Genomic DNA, 16032 nt, shown 5'->3' with positions numbered 1-16032 from the left:
TATATTTTTTATTTGCCCCCTCTCAAAATGGCCGCGGCAGCCTCAAGTGCCAGGCTTCCGACGCCAGCCACGTTCGCTTCCAAGACCATCCACGCGCTCGCAATTCCTTTGCCCATACCCAAAATGGCCGCCGACGGGCCCACTCACTCTGGAAGACACAGCGGACAGCGATGGGGAGCCCGCCCCCAAAATGGCCTCCCGCCCGGAGCTCGAGACGTCGTCGTCATCCTCCCCCTCACCCCGCGCGCCGCTCGGGCGAGCGAATCGCAACGCGCGCCGGAGCCGGAGCCCGCCCCCGTCACCTAGCCCCAGCCAATGGGAAGCCACGAACCGGGAGGAGCCCGCCGCCCGCCTCGTCAATGTGACAGCGGCGCCTAGCCAATGGGGCCCCGGCGCCTAAAAAGGGGACGAGGGCGGGTCCCGCCCCGCGCCGCCATTTTGTGAGTCTATATAACACGTAGCCGTTGAGTCCGCTCCTGCTGTTCCAGCGCGTCCCAACTCCGCTTCCCTTTCGGGTCGCCTTCGTGTGCCATGGACGGGTGAGCGGAAGGGAAGGGGAGCGGTTTGTGAGGGGAAATCACCTCAGAGAAAGAGAGAGAGAGAAGGGGGGGAGGGGCGGTTGAGAGGGGAAAAGCGAAGCGCGGAGCTTACCTGACGGCGTCGAGGAGGGACTCGTGAGGGGGGAAAGTCCCGCCTGAGGGGAGTTGGTATCGGGTTCCGTGAGGCGGGCGTGTGTGTGTGTGCGTGAAAACTAGGCCCCGCTTTCCCCCCCCCTGAAAGTTGAGGCGAATGGCTTTCTGAAGTAGAAAGTTGGGGGGGAGGGAGGGGGAGAGAAGAGAAGAGGAGCGGGCACGCGCGCGCGCGCGCCACCCCCCTCTCCCGTCTCCTCCTCCTCCTCTTCCTCTCCTTTGAAAGAAGTTCTATATGCGCGCGCATATGCACTCCCCTTTTCCCCTCCCCCCCCACGCGAAAGTTCTAACCGGCGCGCGCGCCCGCTACTGCGCGCCCCCTCCCCCACCCGCTCCCGTTCGGTGAACGTTCTGAAGCTCCGAGCGTGGGTGGGGGTGGGGGGGGGAGAGCGAGCGCGCTCCCGCGGCTCCTCCGGCAACGTTCGATTCGCGCGCGCGACCGCCCAGGCTCAAACGTTCTAAACTAAAGTTCTTCTCGCTCCTCCTCCTCCTCCTCCGCCGAATTAAGGGGGCGTTGTGTGTAAAGGGGGGGGGGAGAAATCGTCGGAAGAAGGCGCATGCGCTTCAACACCCATCTAACGCCCCCCCCACCCGTGGATGCTCGCTCCGTCTGTATTTCAAACCCACCCCTGAAACTTTGTTCCCGAGTGTCTGTCTCTGCTAAGTCTTCTCTTAGCCACGCCCTCTTCTCTCTCTCTCTCTCTCTCTCCTCTTCCTTTCCTCCTAATTCCCCCCCTTCCTCTTTCTTACTCTGCCCCCCTCCAAGCCTTTTTTCCCCCCCGGGGGTGGGCTTACATATGCATACCCTCCAACGTTTCTCCCGTGAAAATAGGGGCGTCCTAAGGAAAAGCGGGACGTTCTGGGATCAACTGGGAGGGCTTCTGTGAATCCAGGACATTCCCTGGAAAATAAGGACACTTGGAGGGTCTGCATATGTCTCTTAAGGATGCAGGGATCCTTAACTAGGGGTTAAATCCTGCTGAACTGTGATGCACTCAGGTTCGGCCTTCTGTTGCAAGAATATTTGCCCTATCTCATGAATGAACCCAAAATCACATGAGGCGGTGGTGGAAGGCCTTCGAGGGAGCTAAAAGAAAAAGGGAAGTCCATGTGTGCAGTCTTGCACGTGGGTTAAAAAGAGAAGTTGTGGAGTGTGGAGAAGCCACAAGTCTAGCAAAGGGCAGTGGGCGCTTGGGCAACAGATTCGAGCACTGCAGAGGGTTCGGCTAGATGACCCTCGTGGTCCCTTCCAACAGATCTGTGATTCTCGCCACCCCATAACAGATTAAGACTTTCAGAGACAGGGTATTCTCAGCCTTGCCTGGGGATGCCAGCGACTAGACCTGGGAGCTTCTGCACCGAGTTTTGTGCCTTCCTTTAAAAAATAAAATTAAAATGGCAGTCCTCCTGATTCTGAATGAAGGGCTGGTCCATCTATCTCAGCGTTATCTACAGTGATTAGCAGATACAATTTCCTGGGTTCCAGATGGGATTTTTCCAGGCCTACAAGGAGATGTTTGGGGTTGATCCTGGGACTTTCTGCATGGGAAGCAGACTCTCTACTGTTGAGCAATGGCTCTTCCCAAAACAGCACGAACATGCTTAATGGTCCTTACTCTTCTGTCCTCCCTTCTCCTTTTTTACCAGCTTAGTCCTGAGTAAACCAGGGCAGTGAATGCACACACACTTTCCCAGGCAGGGAGCCTCTCGCAACCCATCCTGGAGATGCCAGAGGTTGAACTTTGGGGACTTTTTGCATGCAGAGAGTTCTCAGGGCAGTTTAAAGGAGTAAACAAAGCGAACAAATAAAACGGCTCACACCCCACCCCACTGCTATGTTAGAAAGGAAGCAATGGTGACTGGGAATAAAGCTATGTGAACTGAGTGGTGGGTGTGGAAGAAGAAATGAGGAGGTGCAAAACTGAAAGGATGAAGAAGGAAATCCTTTAATGGAGGCACCCTTTAATGTACTTACAGAACAATTAGTGATTTGGATTATCTTAGTTAGCCTGATGCAGAGTATACCTTTCATTCCCCACGCCCCCATGGTTCCCATATTCTCCTGATCAGCAAGCCCTAGACTCTGTGGTTTAACCCACAGCGCCACCTGGGTCCCACTGGTTCCCATATTCTCAGTACTCTAGGTCCCATCTTCTTTGCAGGCTTTGCTGCCTTCTATGGGTCAGGGTAGCTGCCTCCTCCTCCTCTCAACTTACATTTATGAAGCCTGTGGTGTGCTTCTCCACTTACTATCCTTATCTGGATATCTTGCTTCTGAAACTACCCTTCTCCAACGCCTTCTCCCTGAGTACCTGAAGTGTTTGGTTGTGGCCCTCTTGCCTCGGTCTCTTGACTGCGCACTGGTGAAAGAATGTACTAAAAACACGTTCGCTTCTTCCTTACTGCCAGGATAGATGAGAACTTTAAACTCTCTCCCTCACAGAGTTCCACTATCGGCATACTTTCCTGGAGATCATTGATTGACCTTGGTCAACTTTGTAGATAGTTTTTCTCATTGCCTTGGTGGCAAGCACGTAACTGTCTAGGCAACCTGGTTGCAGTACTTTGTAACATGGGCAGGCTGGCTTGCAAGATACCTTTTTTAAAAAACCTATTAAAAACCTCCTAGAATCCTGAAGTCTAGCAAACAGGAGTAATATACTCCTAATAAAAATTCCCCAGGCATTTTTTGCTATTGACATGGGTCCAGTTGCGACAACATGGAGATTTCAGGGTGTCAGGCTGGCGACTGACATCTCCATTGAGCCAGCTGACTCACGCACAGTCCTCCTCCATCCGCAGGAAAGTTAAGTGCAGGGCTGAGTACAGATAATTTGACTGTGTTGCAGCCTTTCCACCGGCTACCCAAATGGAACTCAGACCACAGTTCAAAATCCTCTGCCTTAGTCAAAAGTTAATTCCATTTCCATTTCCGCTGTGTGTGTTTCTCCTCCTTCCACACTGAGACACCCTTATGTACTCCTTTGCTTTGCTTTTGGGGAAAAGCGATACTCCATTTTAACCCTGCCTTATTTGCAAATGAAAGTTTTTGTGCAGTTTCACTGCTTCCCTGCCTGCTACTTAATTCTAGTTTTCTAGTAGTTGGTCCATCATGTGGCTTCACATTCTGTTGTGTGGGTGCCCATTCAGTGTCCCAAAGGCTGCTCCCTCGCGCTTCCTCCCACTTGTGAGTGTGTCAGGAAGCTTCCCACCTGTTTTTCTATGCATTGCAAAAGGGCATGCTGGGAAGGTCCTATTTCTGCCACACCCTTCCTTCCATTTACCTCCTAGAAAATGCTTCCTCCTACAATTTGCATGAGAATCTTAAGTTTCCCCTGCAGGCGTAGCTGGGTGGAGATTTGTTGCCTAGGTGTGGAGAGCAATGTATGGCTGGGACTTCTGCTTTTCTTTTGAGTCACCTTTTAAAGGTGACCTTGAGAATGGGGGGGGGGAATGCAAAGAAAGTGGGTGGCAGGAGATTGTGCTTATGTGGTGCGGTTTGTGTAGCAACAACCCTGTGAAAGTATAACTATCTGGTGGAAGTATAACTTAACAGCCAATATAAGAAACTGTGTGATGATAAACTAGTCCAGGCATAGACAAACTCGGCTCTCCAGTTGTTTTGGGACTACAACTCCCATCATCCCTGACCACTGGTCCTGTTAGCTAGGGATGATGGGAGTTGTAGTCCCAAAACATCTGGAGGGCAGTTTGTCCATGCCTGAACTTTTCAGTATATTGTCCTGGCAGTTCCTGTCCACCGAAACTGTTCAGTCATCCCACAAAACCACGCGAGCTTTTGGTTCAGAGCTTGAACAAGGGGAAGTAATATTTCTGAGCCAGAAATAAAACTTTTTGGGCACTAGCCCTGTATATAACTGAAAAAAAAGAAACCATCGCATGTGAGTGCCACTTTAAAATTCCAGTTACAGGTGGGTAGCCGTGTTGGTCTGCCATAGTCGAAACAAAATAGGAAATTCTTTTCAGTAGCACCTTAGAGACCAACTGAGTTTGTTCTTGGTATGAGCTTTCGTGTGCATGCACACTTCTTCAGATACACGGAAGCTCATACCAAGAACAAACTCAGTTGGTCTCTAAGGTGCTACTGGATAGAATTTCCTATTTTGTTTAAAATTCCAGTGTGACTGGGTACATGAAAGTATTTGACCCCTGGTGCCACGTCACAAAAAATGAATTAATCTCTGTCAATTGTCAGTTGATTTCAACTTCTATTTCCTATTGATGGGGTGAATGTTTTTTCCACACACACCCCCAGCCCTGTAAAGTTGTTATATGTTTGGAAAACTAATGCTTTTTCAACCCTTAAGTTGTAGTCTGTGGTGAATGTGGAAGGAATATCCAGTAGAAACAAGGGATATTTTCAGATAAATGGGAATAGGTTCCTTAAACTATGATCAGTAACCCTTCTCCATCTTGAGCTCCCATGAAGTCCTTTACTCAGCAGGAGAGCAGCACCATTCAGAACCAGCTGTACTCCCAATCCTGGATCACACTGTCTGTTCTCCAACAGAGCCTCTTACCTTGTTAGGAATGAACCTCAGCTTATTGGACCAAATCAAATAAATGAGTGTATCTAGGCAACTCATTGAGGATTTCCACGGCCTCACTGTGGCACCAGGTGAATAAAAGGAAATAGAACTGGGTATGGGCATAGTGATGGCATCCAGACCCTCAGATGACCCAAAACATGCATTCTGTTTGATGCAATTCTGTCTTTAAGAAGTGATAAAGACCGGAATAGCTGACTACCACTGATAGATGTAGTTTTGCAAAAAATAAAAAAATAAGTTTCCTGGTGGGAGGCAAAATGTGGATTTCCTTTGGTAGGAAATCTGTCCGTTAAAATGCTGAGCCTCAGGAATTGGTCCTGATAAGAAAGTTCCTTTGACTGGCCAAGTCCATAAGTTAAAACAAAATAAAAAAATCCTTCCAGTAGCACCTTGGAGACAAACTAAGTTTGTTCTTGGTATGAGCTTTTGTGTGCATGCACACTTCTTCAGATACACTGAAGCAGAAGTCACCAGACCCTTATATATTCTGTTTCAGTGTATCTGAAGAAGTGTGCATGCACACGAAAGTTCATACCAAGAACAAACTTAGTTGGTCTCTAAGGTGCTACTGGAAGGATTTTTTAATTTTGCAGACCAACACGGCTACCTACCTGTAACTCCATATGTTAAGTTTCCTGTAAGTATCCCACCATTCCACCCCCAGCCTTGACTCTTCCACGGGAAATAACTCCTTCAGTATGTTCTCATGGAGCTTGTTGATTTGACTCAAAGAGCACGCAAAAACTACATAAAATAGTTTCTAAGCAGCTAATTACAATTTCTCATTCGGTATTACTGAGGTTTTCCAGAACCTAACAGTTGCTCGGTTATGATCAGTTTAAAACCATTGTCTCAGTTGTATAAAAAAAAATAATCCTTGAATGAGCCCTTCCCCAGAGAAGCAGGAAATAAGAGTCATTGCTCTCAGAATGACTTTTGAGAGTTAGTCTGTCTTGGGAATTTCCTCCTATAGATGAACAGAAGCAAAATGCCTTTCCAATAACCCTGTATTTTTATTTTTTTAATTTTTTTTAGCCCTTACACAATTCGCATGATGAAACAGTGAAAAGCATCTCTTTGGTTGGGCTTCTCTACTGATTTCACAGATGGGTTTAATTAGTCCACTTGAACTAGGCATTCAAGATCCCAACAAAACCCATCTGTCTCCGCTGGCAATTCTAAACACCAGTGGGATTGTAAAAATCCTGCGTTCCCTCACTGAGCTTTTTCTTCTTTAAAAAAAAAAAGTCAGTGGTTCGCAATGGCAATTCCTGCTAGCTTGTAAGTACCACTGGCAGCCAGTCCTGAATCAAATGTAACACCAGCTGTGAGCTGCTGGGGGTGAGGAGTCAGAAGTTGCCTTCTGAAGAAGAAATGCGCAGGCAGTTGGGGCAAGGGAGCCCAGTGGTTTGCTGGGGTTAAACATAAGAGGCAGTCTGCCTGGTTTCTTTGAAATTGCCAAATGGGATCAGTTGACTGAAGTGAGCAAGGGGAGTGGTGAAGTAAGCTTTTTGTCTTAAAACTCCAGGTGTATGGCAATACGGGTTGGCTGTCTGGCCCCCTTCACGCATAAATGCTAATCCAAACCATGGTTTGGTTTGAGCAAGGAGCCACGTGCTGCTGAGCCATGGTTTGGCTACTGCGTTGTCCAAACCCAGGCTTGTGGCTGAGCACTCTCCACATGACCCCATGAGCGGCAACCAAGATTTGTCCTGTGGTTTGCAGCTTGTGGTTTGGGTGCACTCAGCATCCTGAGCCAGACGGTGGCTTAGTGCAGCGGCAAAACAACCAGGGGGTAGACCCATTTAAATTCATAGACACGTAGAGTTGGAAGGGACCCCGAGGATCACCTGGTGCAACCTGAATATGCAGCTGTCCCATGTGGGGATGGAACCTACAACCTTGGCATTGTCAGCACCACACTCTTAACCAACTGCAGCCATGATCTCCATTCTGAGAGACCTAGCTGTTTGGAGTGATCATTTTGTGATCACGCGTCTCTGAGGGACCTTAAAACCTGCAGTGCAGCCCTGCTCATTTTCCTTCTGTCTCTTTTCCCTCTACCCCCAGCACTGCTGTCTTGATATGCTGGGCGGGGGGAAGGGGTGAGGGAACCCAAATAATTTGTTGGGACAAGTACGGACCCCATTGCGTAGGGAGCCCAAGCTCTATAGTCAGGGCTGGGAAGTTTCTTGAGTAGTTTTTCCCCTTTGATACACACAATGGAAAAAGATGGACTCAGTGAGATTAGAGGACCTGATTCTAGACAGGTATTCATAACAAGGGTGTCTGCAAAAGGTGATAAGATCTCAACGTCCCTTAAAGAGCAACTTACTATTGTATGCATCATTAACTGCAAAAAACCTTGCTTCGCTAAGCTGGACAGAGCTGGGTGGAAGGTTAAGAGTACAATTTGAAACAGTTCTTGTTTTCTTCACAGAAATTAACAAACTAGCAATTCTCCTTTTGGGGGTGAATTGCCACTATGACTTACAAACTGAGGTGTGGTGACTGCCCTTTGACTTGGAAGTTGTGTTCTGTTGTGTTGTATTCTTAGAAATAGAAATATGCTTGCACTTTGCTGTTGGAAGAAATAGTTTCCTGCCTCGTAATTTTCTGAATACCTTTGGTGCTTGGTCCCTCGTCACTATTTTAAGCATACAGAGTTTTTCTTGCAAAGAATTGCATAGTTGTTGTTTTTATACCACTTGTATTTGAAAACCAATGTAATATTTTAACTTCTTCTCCTTCTCTTACAGCATTGTCCAAGATATAACAGTTGGTACAAAGGTAGGCATTCTTCTTCCTTTCTTTCATTGCTTCAGCAGATGTATGTTGTCCTGTAAACCACTGCATTCTTGCAGAAACAAGCTGCTTTTAAAATGGTTTTTTGTGACTTGTGTTACCTGGTATGAGGCTTATATAGTCGTTTCTGCATGTCTCTTGTGTTGGAACTGGAACACGCGATGGTAGGGAAATGTCCGGTGTGTTTTCAGGCACACAGTTCAGCGTGTGCAGAGTTGTGGTGTGGGCAGACTTAAGGCTTATGTTGAGCAATTTGTGCTTTTGCTAGAACCCCAAGATCCATCAAAAGGTTCAAAAGACATACACTTAGAAATATAGAATTCTAAGCACAGGAATATGTTCAAAGCAGCAGAACATAATGGTACTCAGTCTTTCTACAGAAAAATCCACTTCTGGTTAACTCACACACGCAGCTTCCTTAATTTCAGCTGTATAATATGAGAGAGTGTTTTGTTGCTAGTGTTAAAAGTCAGAAATCCTTGCCAATTTCCTCCTAACCACAAGTCACGCATCCACTTTGACCACTTAGAGTGGTCCTTGAATGTTCTGTTGTATGCAGGATGTCCTTGACAATTTGTAGATAGCTTAGTGATTGAAAATATAAATCAACGTTGCTATTAAATGTCCGGGGAGAGATCTGGACATACTTCTGCCTGAGAAAGAACCAGTCCCTAATTTTAGGGATGGTCCAGCTGTCTTTGTGCACACCCCAAGCCTGTATTGTAAAGTTGGTTTGCGATTAAACCGTCACCTGTATCCTGGGAGCGCAATAACACTTGGCCTTTTATCCTGCTGGTTTCGACCCAGCCTTGAAGTAAAGCTTTTATCTACAGAGAATGACAGTGGTAGGAACAGCACTGGCAGCAGCATAAAAGCTGAGACAGCAAACCTCAAGGAAAGTAAAGGATAGGATGTGCTAACTGTGAAAGATAGGTAGTAAAAAGACAAGACTTACAGGAGTGTAAAGATGTGTTCCTTACTTAGTTGAGAGGAGTGGCACCTAGTTTGCAACAGGCTCCTGTCTTTTAAGTTTGAAATCTAAAGAAAATCCTGCCCAGCAAAAGACCACTGGTTTACTAAAAGCTGGTTAAAATCGCACCTGAAGGCAAGGGGGGGGGGTGAATGTTCAGCCTGCTGTAATCACAACTTGGAAGGGAGGTGGGAACCAGGAAGCACTGTTGACTTTCGATAGATAATGAGCTGTGCAGGCCTGTTGAAATCCTAGGTGATCAAACACTGAAGCCTGCTGGTGCCTCCATTTTCTCAGTCCTGGCCCATCACTGAGTAATGAGCCCGTGGCTGTTCAGTCACCGGCTGGTACCTAACATAGGAAATAGGAATGTTTTTTTTTAATCACTAGCTTGCTCTTAATCCAGGAAAGAGAAGTGAAGTCATGCCTCATGGCGGACCACCGAGCCTTGGGTGGGTGTGTGGGGGGGAACCATGGCGTTTTCCAAGGCTCCCCCCTTGCCACGATGACTGAACTGCCTGTGTCCCACTATACAAATGGCACAGGCTCTGTAACGCGCTTCATTGTCCCCTCCTCTGCGAGCCGCGCTTGAGAGCAATTAGCTCCGCCTGGCCGGATAGACCTGGTTTTGTAGGGAAGCCAGGATCTTTGCCATGGGAACAGCAATTACGGCTTCGGGCCACAGGCCAAGAATGCGAGCGAAGGAATTCTGGCCCCTCAATTTACGGCTTCAGTTCAAAGGCTGCAACAAGCTGGCTCTTGGTAGGCCTCGCTGAAGCGGGCTTGGCCACAGATGGGAGCCACATGTGCTGACACAAAGGGATATTGACTCACGCAGACCTTTTCTTGGCAGTCTAAAAATATGGGAAGCGCGTAGGGTATGCAGTTAATGTTGCTGTATATGTGTGGAGATGCCCATCTGTGCTGCAAATGGAGAAACTCCCATTTCCTTGGTTCTGAAATATCTGGCACAGCTTTCTCAGTGAAATCGTTGCTGGGAACAGATGACTCGAGTGACTGGGAATAGGAATTTTCCTAATTTACATCTGTGCTAGTATTTGGGAAACGTTAAGGTAGGCAAGGTCTTACCTCCACAAATTGCAGGTGTGTGTGTGTGTATGTTTGATGCTACATCTTGTGTAAAATGCAACACTCCCTGCAAGTGGAAAACTAGCCACTTGCAGTCAGAAAGGTCTAGAAAGTTGTGTTTTGTAATGCAACAACAGCCTGGCTTTCCATTTGCAGTATGTGTGTCGATGTAAAGGGAGCAATTTAAATAATAGCCCTTACCTTCAGCCTGAAGTGGTTCATTTTGCTTTGTCATCTTGTTTTGTGTTTTTGTACCTGGCTCCAATTTGGTGTAGCTTCCAGACAAACAATCCTGCCTACTGTGTACTTTAGCTTTTCACTCCACTTCAGCATGAGCTTTACCTTGGGTGAGGCTGCAGCCATCAAGTCAGTACAGATCTTCCCTTCCCTGTAGAAAGGCCCCTTAAAATAGTGGCCTTTTAGCATGTGGAAGAAGTACCAAGTGACTTGGAATGCCACCTTATACTGAGACGGACCATTGCTCTATCTAGTGTCCTATTGGTTCTGAATAAACCTAGCGGTGGAGCAAGGAAACGGCTAGGAAGTTTGCAAAGCTAAGCAGGGACTTGCATTGCAATTAGGTGCACCATGTAAGAACTGAAGACCCCAAGTTGCCCTGGCTCTGTTAGGTGGTAATTTTGTTCCCAAGTTCTGTTGGCATCAGTTGAGGCAGGAAGCATCCTGACTGTGTGTATGCCATGTGCTCGGCACATGTTTTCTTCATCGCTAAACCTGTCTTGCTAGCATGTCCCAAGGTTTTCAAGCAACCCACTTCTCTGCCGTGACCTTGGCCTCAACTCTGGCTGGGGCTCGATCTGCAAGCTTTATTTGGATTCCTGAGCTTTTATTGGGTGGCCGTCCTCCTTTAAAGACTGCCTGGGCTATTGGGAACAGAAGCTGACACAGGTTTCTCCTGCGTTTGCCACAGAGCTTGGGTGCTGCACAGTTTGGGGCATGTTACCATGAGCGGGTGGCGCTGTGGGTTAAACCACAGAGCCTAGGGCTTGCCGATCAGAAGGTCGGCGGTTCGAATCCCCGCACTGACGGGGTGAGCTCCCGTCGCTCGGTCCCAGCTCCTGCCCACCTAGCAGTTCAAAAGCATGTCAAAAGTGAGAGTAGATAAATAGGTACTGCCCCGGCGGGAAGGTAAACGGCGTTTCCGTGCGCTGCTCTGGTTCGCCAGAAGCGGCTTAGTCCTGCTGGCCACGTGACCCGGAAGCTGGACGCCGGCTCCCTCGGCCAGTAACGTGAGATGAGCGCCGCAACCCCAGAGTCGTCCACGACTGGACCTAACGGTCAGGGGTCCCTTTACCTTTACCTTTACCATAAGCTTAGTATCGCTACTTGCCTCGAGCAGGCTAGTTTCAAATGTCCATCTTGGTTCTTTGGTGAAGACTTTAAATCACTACAGTGTGCTGTGATAGTTCTAAAACGTGATTCTGTTGTTCCGTTTCAAAAGGGGGGGAGGCGTGTTTGTAGCCCTCCTGTAACACAGGTTGGCAACTAGCTGTGTGGCAGGCCAGTTGGGCCCGCTATAGACCCGAAGGGCCGAGTTGCTTCCTCCTTTGCCCTATCATCATACTCTTTCTCCATAGCAAAGGTGCAGATGTGGTCCGTGCCCTTTAAATATCGGGCCATCCCAATTCTTACACAGCCTGGGCCCTAGAATCATGTCTGATGTGACGTTTCCCCTCTAGCTGCTTTTTGGCAAGTTCACCTAATTGTGTGATGGCAAGGTGAGTTTGCGGGAGGTTTTCAACATAACGCTAAAATGTTAACCTTTTGGGTTGCAGCCAATGTTAGTCGTGCTCAGAGTAAGCTTGTATAAATTGAAGGACGTGAGTAACTGAGGCCCATTCATTTCCCTGGGTTTACTCTGAGCAGAACTTAGTTTGATGCAGCCCTTTGATTCAACAACCTGCCTAGAACTTCTGATCCCACCTTTCGGTGTGCAGCAGCTGAGTTTTGCCAGCTTTAAGAAGCGCTTTAAAATTTGATTTAGGTCGGAACCATGCCTTGCCCTCCTAATTGTAAATGCTGGCGGCAGCTAGCTTGGGTGTGGAGTGCCCTATCAGACAAGCATGACTGCATAACTTTGGTTACTCTGAGCTCAGGAATTCTGAGCGGTTAATAACAATAGCCACACCCCTCAGACTCTCTCAAAGGGCAGGTTTGTTTCATGGCGTGTCTCCATAGTAGCTGGAAGGAGTCTGGCTGGGGCATGGAGGGAGAGCAGAGTAAGACCATTATTTTCTCTTTGCTCCTCTGTAGTTGTGAACAGAACTTTTAAGAAATAGGCATATGCTGGTTGCCTACTCTGGCATTAAAAAACCAAAACATCATAGGCCTTCGTACCATTTGAAACAGCAATACAGTATTCTAGTACAGTGCTTTATGTCTATAGTGGATGTGCAGTCTCATTGGTGGAGATCTGTGTTCCCCCCATGCTGAATGCAGAAGATTTTTTTATCTGGAATGGGTAAAGAAATTACGATGCATTCCGAAACTATACATGGCTGCCTTAGTTCAGGCATTGTATTTAGCAATGGTTTGTTGTGATGCATGCATTTGGTGAGACATAGTTGAAGCTATCACTCTTCCTCTGCGGGCAGCTGCTATGGGAGTGGCGTGGAAATGAAATATGAAAGTGGATTTGCAGGTCTTAATTGTGGGTTGCTGAGCACTTAGGGGAAAGCAGAGAATCAGTTTTAAAAACGTGTGTTTGGCTGTCTGTTTGGAAACACTTGTCTTCCAGCCTAGGACCAAGGCAAGCCATCGTTCACGGTGATGTTTGACCCCTGCAATTCGGCCACCCACAGGAAATACAGGAATTAACCTGTCCTTGGTAGAGATAGTGCAGCCTGCAACCATAGGGGCAAAATGGCAAGCCTGAATGGCCCACAGAGAATGTACATGCTCAGAACTGGAGCAGAGATTTTGCCCGGAGGCTATTGCCCTGCTGCTTGCTTTGGGCAAAGGAAATCAAGGCGAAGAAGCTTGCTTGCATGGCCTATTTTAACCGGTTTGAGGTGTGAAGTAATGGTGAGAGGTAGGAGGTGTTGAATGGCTGCTTACCTAGCAGCAACTGCTGGGAATGCCAGCTGTGTTCTGCACCCTAATAGGTAGCGTTTCAGCTAACAGAAAGCTTTCTTTTCCTGCTGTATAGGAAAGGGGACACCCAGTCGGCTTCGGGGGAGTCTGAAAGGGAAGAGCAACCAAGCTTTGTTAACAAGGCCCCATTGTGTGGCCAGTTGGAAAATCTAGGACAAGATAATCGTAGAACGGAGCCGTAGAATTTGGGGGGTGGGAGAGGGGGCCCATTCTGATTTAAAACGTGCTGCTATACCCATTTCATTTACCTACACCAGTAGGGGTCTGTTAGTCTTGGGGTACTTAGATCCAATGGCCATAACTGCGCTATTGTGATCTCCGTTTTAGAAACCTCCCAGGGCTGCCGAGAACAACCCAGCAGGACTCCTGATGGATACACTCGAACAGGGGTCAAAAGCTGGTTTAAGGTTTATACAGTCGTACCTTGCAAGTCGGACGGAATCCGTTCCGGAAGTCCATTCGACTTCCAAAACCAAAGCACAGCTTCTGATTGGCCGCAGGAAGCTCCTGTGGCCAATCAGAAGCTGCGCCAGACGTTCGGCTTCCAAAAGTCGTTCGAAAACCGGAACACTCACTTCCAGGTTTCGATCATTCGGGAGCCAATTGGTTCGGTAGACAAGGCGCCTGAGATCCAAGGTGCGGCTGTAGTGCAGATTGCGGTTGCTATTCCAGCCACTTCTGAGGTTAAAAACCAGCTCTTCCTTAGCAGCTGAAGGATGTTGGGGGGTTGGAATACTACTTAACTGCTTCCTGCCGCAGATTCCTGTATATTTGCCCTGCACATTCTTAGTTGGGGGCAAATTACTTCAATGCCAGGTATCAAATCTTTAACTTTGTTATCTCCAGCAAAAACACTTATGGTAAGCAAAAAAAGGCAAAGGAACTCTGAACAAGCTACTAGTTGTGGTTTCATTAGATGTTTTCAGTTGGAGCTTGGAAGATAATAAATGCCATCAGTTAAGCATAAGGTGCTGAAAGGAGCTCTACTGTTGCTGTTCTGGGTGTGTCTCCTGACTTGCACGGAAATGTTAATAGGCATCGTTCTCTTCCAAGTCTCTGCTCCGAGGTGGAACTGCCTAGTCACACCTGACTCCGAGATGATGAAGAGCATACATGTGTGAGTGAAGGCTGAATGGAAGAAGGCAATGCCTTTGAAGAGGGACTCAAAACCACCTTCATTTTGCCACTCCTGTGGCCAGGAAACGCAAGGACTTATTGACAGTTCTCTAGAAGCAAATGTTGGTGTTTATTTTGGGTTCAGCAACCCAGAAGAACACAATCCCTCAGAACCTGTCATCTTCACAGATTGTTTCCCCGAAGACTGCTGTAGAAATAAAGGAAACCAGCTATGTGGGATGGAAAATTCCCCGGTGCTTTATTTTCCCACAACATTTTTCGTTTCATATACAGGCAGTGGGGCCCTTTTAGGCACGCACGTCTGATGTGTGTGTGACCGTATCGCGCTAAACACGGAGTTAACCCAAAAAGTCACAAAAAGGGGTGGAATGGGATGTTTGCAGGGTTTTTAAATTGGCATCCGGTTATACACGATTTCACACAAGCACGCAATGACCCGAAATAAATATGGGGAGTTGCCTGTAGTAATAATGAATGGATGCCAATTGCAAATGAATATTAGGGAAACTTGGCAGTTTTGAGGCTTTTAGCTTCAGTTATTAAACACAAGTAAAATACCATGCTGAATTAGACCCCTCCATCTAGGGCACCAGAAAACTCTCCAAAGTAAATTACCCTGCTTTATAGGTGTTTTCAGCGTTTGTCCAACTGGCCTAAAGCAACTTGGATTGAGAAGAATATGTGATATATTTAATGAAATAACATTTTCTCTCAAATAACGTTAAACCTAACACTAGATTTTACAGTTTCATGACCGCTTGGCTTTGAATAACGCAACTTTCCAAGTTCTCTTGTTCCCTGAGAAGGTACGTTTTCTGGCCTTTTAAATTTGCTGAAGGGAAAACAAAAGTTTGGCCATCCCCCATAGAGCTGCTGAGCTGAAACTGATTTATCGTAGCTGATTTTAGTAGGCAAGAGAAGCCTCCTATGTGATAAGCTAGTAGGCAGTTCTAAAAACAGTCCTGAGAGCAATTGCCTTTTGGGTTCACTGTCTTAGAACATAGAATGCTGTCTATATAAAGCATAATTGGCCTTAAGACCAGCTCAGACATGCTCTTGAAAATTTCTCCCAAACCTCTCGGTCCAAGTGGGTAGGAGCTCATATCTTCACTGAAGTTCAGCTTGGGCCATTTGTTTTGGAAGAAGTGTGTTCATGGAAAAAGTTCCAGTTCATGTGCTTGAGTTTGTCTGCATATGAGCTCCAGAGGTCCATGGCTTCCCTATCCCAAATGTCAGTTGCATCCTTCTTGGAAGTCCTGCTACTGTCGCTTCAATGCAAATTGAACCCCTGCTTCTGTCCTTGACTTTCTGCCTTCACGTTGCAGCGTTTGCCTTGAGAGGATGGAAAGCTAGAGGCTCTTAAGCAGACTATGTACAGTGGTACCCTTGGTTGTCGAACTTAATCAGTTAGTCAGTTCGACTCCCGGAATGGTTAAAAAACCAAGGCTCAGCTTCTGATTGGCTGCAGGAGCTTTCTGCACTCAATCAGAAGCCGTGTCGGGCGTTTCTGTTTCCAAAAAGTGTTCACAAACTGGAACACTCGCTTCCGCGTTTGCAGCGTTTGGGGGCCAAAACGTCCCAATTACCAAGGCATTTGACAACCAAGGTACGACTATTTGCTGGTTATGAACTGCTCTGGTCAAAAGTGTCAGTGCTCTTA

At 47.3% G+C, this 16032-nt stretch overlaps 1 protein-coding gene across 2 annotated transcripts in view; it reads left to right on the top strand.

The window, feature by feature from the left end:
* Positions 1 to 416: 416 nt before the first annotated feature.
* The window catches only part of PTBP1 (polypyrimidine tract binding protein 1), a 38627-nt gene continuing 23011 nt past the window's right edge, over positions 417 to 16032 (top strand). For both annotated transcript variants that reach the window (XM_033136579.1, XM_033136577.1), the window contains exons 1-2: positions 417 to 539; positions 8020 to 8050. In XM_033136579.1, the coding sequence (XP_032992470.1) occupies positions 532 to 539; positions 8020 to 8050 (39 nt within the window). In that variant the 5' untranslated portion in view covers positions 417 to 531. The remainder of the gene's footprint in view (positions 540 to 8019; positions 8051 to 16032) is intronic.

The sequence above is a fragment of the Lacerta agilis genome, chromosome 18 (assembly GCF_009819535.1).
Source record: "Lacerta agilis isolate rLacAgi1 chromosome 18, rLacAgi1.pri, whole genome shotgun sequence".
Lineage (NCBI taxonomy): Eukaryota > Metazoa > Chordata > Lepidosauria > Squamata > Lacertidae > Lacerta > Lacerta agilis.
Note: the sequence above shows the minus strand (reverse complement) of the source record. Positions and strands in the feature narration are given on the sequence as shown.